The 7,675-nt window shown below is 28.6% G+C and overlaps 1 protein-coding gene across 1 annotated transcript; it reads right to left on the bottom strand.

The window, feature by feature from the left end:
• Nucleotides 1-365: 365 nt before the first annotated feature.
• Nucleotides 366-833, bottom strand: LOC129962168 (uncharacterized). Its single transcript, XM_056075905.1, has one exon. It carries the CDS (start codon nucleotides 831-833, stop codon nucleotides 366-368), a length of 468 nt encoding a protein of 155 aa, XP_055931880.1.
• Nucleotides 834-7,675: the final 6,842 nt, after the last annotated feature.

The raw sequence follows: 7,675 nt of genomic DNA, 5'->3' as shown, positions 1-7,675 counted from the left end.
CCGGTTAGTTACGCGGCCAGGACATTAACTGGAATTCAGCATCATGTTCCTGGAACCATTCCAACACAATTTTAGCCTTGTGACACGGGGCGTTGTCTTGTTGGAACATTCCATTTCCAGCTGGAAAAACAGAGGCCATGTAAGGGTGCAACTGGTCCGCAATGATGTTCAGATACCCTGTAGCATTCATGGTATGCTCTACCAGAGCCACGGGTCCCAGAGACGCCCAAGAGAACGTCCCCCAAAGCATAATACCGCCAACACCGGCCTGTGTATGACCTACTGTACATTGAGGGAGCAACTGTTCGCCTGGAAGACGGCGTATCCTGACACGGCCATCGGCGTGATGCATAACAAACCGTGATTCATCTGACCAGGCAACTCTCTCCCACTGATCCATGGACCAGTTGCGATGTTCCCGGGCCCAGCGCAGGCGCAGTTGGCGATGACACTTGGTCAGCAAAGGCACACGAGTGGGGCTTTTTTCTGCGTAGCTCCATATCCAACAATGTCCGCTGAACAGTGTGCTCCGATACTATTCTACTTGGCCAGGCATTGTATTGGGCTGTCAGCTGAGCCACAGTCTGGCTCCGGTTTTGATTCACCATGCGAGACAGTCTCCGACGACCTTTTTCTTTGATAGCGTGTGGACATCCAACACCATGTCGTCTACTGCTGCTTTCACCGCCATTCATCCACTTTGCATAAGTACTAAAAACTGTAGATCGCGCACAACCCACGAGACGTGCAGTTTCGGAAATACTTGTTCCGAGCCTTCGAGCCATTACAATCTGCCCTCTATCACAGTCGCTTAGATCCGCAGCCTTTCCCATCACACACAGAAGTAAGCGAAAGAATGATTCTTCAAACTCTTCAGCAGCAGTTAAATACCACTTCCACCTGATCACGTGCCTTCCACGTCATCCAGGTGAGTTCATTGCAAAATGTAGGGGTGGTCATAATGTTTTGGCTCTTGAGTGTATATAATAGTCTGTGTATTTAAAATAGCATTCAAAGAAAATATTTTACTTATTTATCTATTCATTTCCAATCCGACGAGTAAAAAAAAAAATAATCAAAACCTGTATTTATGTACACTTTATTTTATTTACTATGTGCAATTGTTATGTTACATTTATTATGTGGAAATATTTGTGATTTAAAAAAAATGTTTCTTGTGTCCAAGACAAAAATAAGGTACCATTATCAAATTGATGCTGTGGATTATATAATTAAAAAAAATATTAACTTTACTAAGATTTTTTAAATTTTTAAATTTCGAACATTGCTGAAAAATATCTAGATTATAAAATCATTCACTTCGGTTACCTGGGAGAATTTTGTGAATCTTTTTTTCATCAGATACAGTTAAAAATTTGATTCATGTCTATTCTCAACTTTCTTTGATTAATTTATATACATTACACTTATCTTGTTGCATTTTTAATTATTGTATTTACGTCCACTGAAACATATACAAATGTGATAATTCAATAAATTGCACCTAAAGTTTGATATAGATCCACAATTCCAATAGCAATAGAATTTAGAAAGACTGTACAGTTGTTTAATTACGATGATATTAAATAATGTATTATTTTTTGTTAGTAATTAATCGATTAATTTTAGCTATTTTATATGTAATGTCAGTGGTGACTCCTAGTAAAAGATTAAGAAAAGAATTATTACAGAATTGCTTTATAATATATTTATTTTATTTTATGATAATGAATCACGATATGAATTTAAAACTTAACAATACTAAATAACAGAAAAATAATAGAAATAAAACAGAATAAAGTTTAAAAAATAAATTTTATCAGCACAATAAATTATGTGTGTGTGTGCGTATGTGCATATAATAAATTTTTGTGATATGAAACAAAAAGATAAATGGAGAAAAAAAAAAACGTTAAATTAAGCCATAATATATACACCATATTAATAAAATTAAACATTCATTATGAAATAAAATATATTTTAAATGCAATTAAAGTTATAGTATATTTAGAGTATATATATCGGCATTTCAGTGTTTTATCTCTTTGTTTAGAGAATAAATGATTTATGAATAAATTAGTTATATTCATGAATCAAGCATTCATTATGGAATAAAATACATTTTAAATTCAATTAAAGTTCTAATCTATTTAAAGTATATCTATAGGCATTTCAGTGTTTAGAGAATAAATGATTTATGAATAAATTAGTTTTATTCATGAATCAAACATTCATTATGAAACAAAATATATTTTAAATTCAATTAAAGTTCTAGTTTATTTAGAGTAAATCTATCGGCATTTCAGTGTTTTATCTCTTTGTTTAGAGAATAAATGATTGATGAATAAATTATTTTTATTCATTAATCAAACATTTATTCTGAAATAAAATATATTTTAAATTCAATTAAAGTTTCAGTTTATATAGTTTATATGTATCAGCATTTTAGTGTTTTACCTCTTTGTTTTGAGAATAAACGATTTACGAATAAATTAGTTTTTCATTTTAATGCAATAATAAAAGTAGATTCTCAAACACTTTTGAGTAGTTAAATTTTCTTTTAATTCTTAACCTTCATGTTTTTTTTTCATCATAAAATGCATTTCATTTAATATTCAAAAATGCCTGTTTTATTATTGAACCTTATTTCACATAATGCTTCTCTTGTGTTCACAACTCTGAAGTACGCATGGCACCCTCCACAATCAATTAGAAAAATCGGTTATTTAACGATCCTGTATTATCGAGCTTTGTAAAATAAAATTATAACTCCCGATGCCTCTTCCTTTCTGTTATCTTGACACTTTGTCGATATTTAGATCAAAACAATTCACTTTCCCTTAGTTTATTCTAAAAATATACCTGCCAATAAAGGCGATAGGCTTCTTAGCACGATTGGATTCTGCCTGCCTTATTTGAAAGTCAAATCCTCTTAAAGGAGTTCTCGCCTTGTAAAAATGTGGTAAGTCAACTTTAAACCTGATTTCTATAAATATGCTGATAGAAGATGAGAGTTCTTAAACTTTTCCGTAAACAGTTGATTAAGATAATTATATATACATAACATCGAATTTAAAATATATTTTGATTTTTTATTTCATTTTTTTTTCATGTTTAGAGTGCCTCGGCTTAGTTGGTGTTATTAGTAATAAGTTCTATCATTGATGATTTGGATAAATATTAAATTAATGTCCTATTAAATTTTGCACTAGATTAACACGTATTTTTGTCAATTGATTGCTATAGTTGAAATAAAAACAAGTTGAAGTCATGAAGTAAGGCATTTATGAGAAGTATTTACCAACTGAATATTTTAAATTCACAAATTCAAACAAAAATAGGAAATTTCAAATCCTACACGAATGTTAAAGATGGTAGCATTTGAGGTTTCCCAATATCCAATTAAAATTAATATATTTTTAAAGTACAAGACATATTTCTGTAACATGATATTTCATGTTTGATTAAAATCTATAAATATAAGTATTATATGAAATCATCAGCTCAAACATCAAAATATTATCTTATTTTATGCATACAATTTACTATATCCTACCATATTTCATTTATTTATCACAAAGCTAAATTATGAATTTTCAGTTCCAAATACCAAGTTCTTATGATCATTACTAATCCATAAAAAAAGCGTAACTTGACATTTTCGTTTGGTAATTTTGAAATCATTTTTTTTTTCATTTTTCCAGCGGGATAGTCAGTTGTTTTATTTTCTAGTAGTGATGGCTTATAAAAAATATCTGTGATCAGAAAAAAAAAAACTAATATAACAAACGCATTCAAAACAGAATATGGAGATTTTACTGGTTTTGAAAGATTTTTCAAATATCATTACATAAATACAAAACGTTGTAAATTTTTAATTTCATCATAAGATATATCAAATAATGGAACACATTTACATAAGAATAAAGTTACTTTAAAAATGCTTACACAAAATATATATAGAGTATCAACAACACATTGCGAAAAGGAAATTTAAGGCATCAAAAAGTGTTCTTAATTATACACAAAAAAATGGAACAATGAACATATTTATAACGCCAGAAATAAGGTGACTGTATAGAAAAACTCCCTTAAATGGCTAATACAAGTGTCACATATTCTCACCTTTTAGGTATAAATACTCTAACGTAAAAAAAAAATAACGGAAGAACAGAAATGGAATAATTAGTTATTTTTATCATTATATCCCAGTAAAAGTATTTATTTTACAATCTTTCATTATTATCATAATTATGACATCATAAACCTTATTTAATTGTTTATTCATGTTAATATGTAGAATTAATTTGATGTACTACATCAACATCATCATTTTTTTACTATCTACACATAGATACTAGTTAATTGTAATTCCAAGAACGGGTTTCATTATTCAGTATTACTTTTTGCATAGAAAAGATGAATAGTGTGACTAGCGAAAACCACTTATCTAGAAAAAAATATTTCTTTTATTATTTTCCATGATTATCATGACTATATAATCGTAAATTTTACTCACTAATTTTATTCCTGTCAATAAGCAGAGTTAATTTAATGAACTACAAATTCTTTTTACTTTTCCTAAATAGATACTGGTTAATTGTGTAAATCCAAGAACTGATTTTATTTGTTAAATATTGCTACAATTTTAAGATTTTCCAGGGACGAACAGCAATAGTGTATGAAAGGTCGGAAAATGTAAAACTGCTTGAGGAAAAAAGCAATAAACGATTTATAAATGCACAATGTGCATTTATAAATCATTTATTGCCTTCGTTAAAATGTTAATAATGTGCATACACATTATTAACATTATAGGTTATTTATTATTTCCTGCATTTGCCTCTAATAAAATATTCAATACAAATTAATTAATGATGATACAATGTATTTATAATTATGTGCATTAATTGATTAAGAGAAGGGTGGTTGAAGAAAGCACATAACCAATTTTTTCTTTGTTATATTTGCTACTTTGGCTACACAATTAGCTAAGATTTACATTTAACTGGGGAGGTGCGGTATCTTAGACATCTAAAGATGGACTTTCGGTCACCCCTATTTTATTTTTAGCTCAATCGAATGCATTGATCTTCTTGTTTCTTAACCTCCACTACACGAGCACTTTTTCAACCTGTTTCAGCAGATGCGTTTTTAAAAATTTCAGCTATTTCTTTGCTCTACTTCTGGGAGAATGCACCTGCCTTTTAGTGTTCCAATATTAAACAATGCTTACAGATGGCTCTAAAACTTTGTCCTCGAAATAACATCCTTCCTATTGATTCTCTTATGAAGCAGAATTTCAGAGACTTTTATAAAGCAGAACGTTTTTTCAATGGAAGTTAGCATGCGACTGATTCTGATATGTATGCTCAAATATAATTAATTTTTCTAGTGATAATGTATTTAAAAAAATCTCTAAACTATGTTAATATACCGAGAAATATCTACATAATTTACAGACTGATTTTTGTAGTAGTACTTTACCTGTATGTTTAAAACGCTCTCGAAAACCGATGATACGGATAAAAAAAAACGTTACGAATTGTCATTTTTTTTGCATGAAATTGTTAAATTTCCCATTATATATTTTTTTCTATATACATTTTTATATCGGGAAAATAAATAGGATTTGAAAAGTAAAAAAGTAATATGTTTAAAGAATATTATTTGTTGTAATAATCAAAACTACTTATTGTAATAATGAGTAGTTTGAGAAGAAAATGTATTTTCAAACTTAATTAATTTTTTTCAATGATAATAAAAACTTCTAAAACATATTTATATATATCAAGAAAAATATCTTCAGAATATATTGGCTGATTTTCCTAATAATACTTTTATTTGAAAATTTAATTTTAGTATAAGATAAATACGGTCTCGTAGATCGCACCATCCCACGAAGTCCTAAACTTATACCTCCCCATATAAAGGTTAAATAAATGCCGTTTTTCTGCTTGGGGCATTTGAATTTTAGTAATTATTATGGCATTGTTACTGTCAATCTATTCACACATCATCTTTTTATTTAAAATAATAAATTAAAAAAAATATCCATTTCTTTTTAACTTTCAAAAAGTCCTAATGTTGTAATCTTTCCCTTTTGAAAGTATATGGTGTGATGGTAATAACATGGTGAAATAATATGGCCAATGTCAAGCCTTTCACCTATAATATTTTTAAATGTATGTCTTTGTATCCAGTAACGTTGTTTACTTTCCATATTTCTATGTTTATGCATGCATTTGCGATTATTTTTCCTAGATATTAAGATGAACTATAAAAGCATAAAGAAATATATAGAGCTTAAATCAGCATGTCTTTAAAGCTGCAAGAGCACCACACCAATATATAAAAAGTATTATATTTTCAATATCACTAAACATAAACCCCGTCTGTAAAATATAATTCCTGCTTTCCAAAATAGATTCTTATTAATACTTCTTATGTCCTGCAATATCTTATTTTCACATCCTCTATGTATTATTTTCCCGAAGCTTTCTTAACTGATTATATTGTCAGATTTCTAAGATTTTTTCCCACTCGAATTACGTGGTATTAAATTTGTGAAGATAATTACAAAATTATACAAGTGTATATTTCATGATTTTTATACATTTTTATAGGAAATCTGAGAAATCGACAAAAATTTTAAAAAAAGACAGAAACGTTATGTTGGGGCACATCTATATATATTAAAAAACATATTAAATTTTGTGTTGTTAATAATATACCCTTTAAGAAACTGAGTGTTAATATTACACTAAATTCTTATTTTATAGCAAAATTAAATCGATTATAACTGAAATTAAAATAACATTGTCTTCGCCCATCAGACTTGTCACTTCCTCTAATCGAACGGTAACATCTATATATATTAGAAAACATATTATATTTAGTGTTGTTAATAGTTAATATACCCTTTAAGAAACTGAGTGTTATTATTACACTAAATTCTTATTTTATAGCAAAATTAAATCGATTATAACTGAAATTAAAACAACATTGTCTTCACCCATCAGACTTGTCACTTCCTCTAATCGAACGGTAACATCTATATATATTAGAAAACATATTAAATTTAGTGTTGTTAATAGTTAATATACCCTTTAAGAAACTGAGTGTTATTATTACACTAAATTCTTATTTTATAGCAAAATTAAATCGATTATAACTGAAATTAAAACAACATTGTCTTCACCCATCAGACTTGTCACTTCCTCTAATCGAACGGTAACATCTATATATATTAGAAAGCATATTAAATTTAGTGTTGTTAATAGTTAATATACCCTTTAAGAAACTGAGTGTTATTATTACACTAAATTCTTATTTTATAGCAAAATTAAATCGATTATAACTGAAATTAAAACAACATTGTCTTCGCCCATCAGACTTGTCACTTCCTCTAATCGAACGGTAACATCTATATATATTAGAAAGCATATTAAATTTAGTGTTGTTAATAGTTAATATACCCTTTAAGAAACTGAGTGTTATTATTACACTAAATTCTTATTTTATAGCAAAATTAAATCGATTATAACTGAAATTAAAACAACATTGTCTTCGCCCATCAGACTTGTCATTTCCTCTAATCGAACGGTTTCGGAAATGGCCTCATACATATCTAAGCACATATTCCCTCCTATTACAAACATGAATATTGAGAGAC

This window comes from Argiope bruennichi, chromosome 2 (assembly GCF_947563725.1).
Source record: "Argiope bruennichi chromosome 2, qqArgBrue1.1, whole genome shotgun sequence".
NCBI lineage: Eukaryota > Metazoa > Arthropoda > Arachnida > Araneae > Araneidae > Argiope > Argiope bruennichi.
This window is presented reverse-complemented; position numbering and strand designations above follow the sequence as displayed.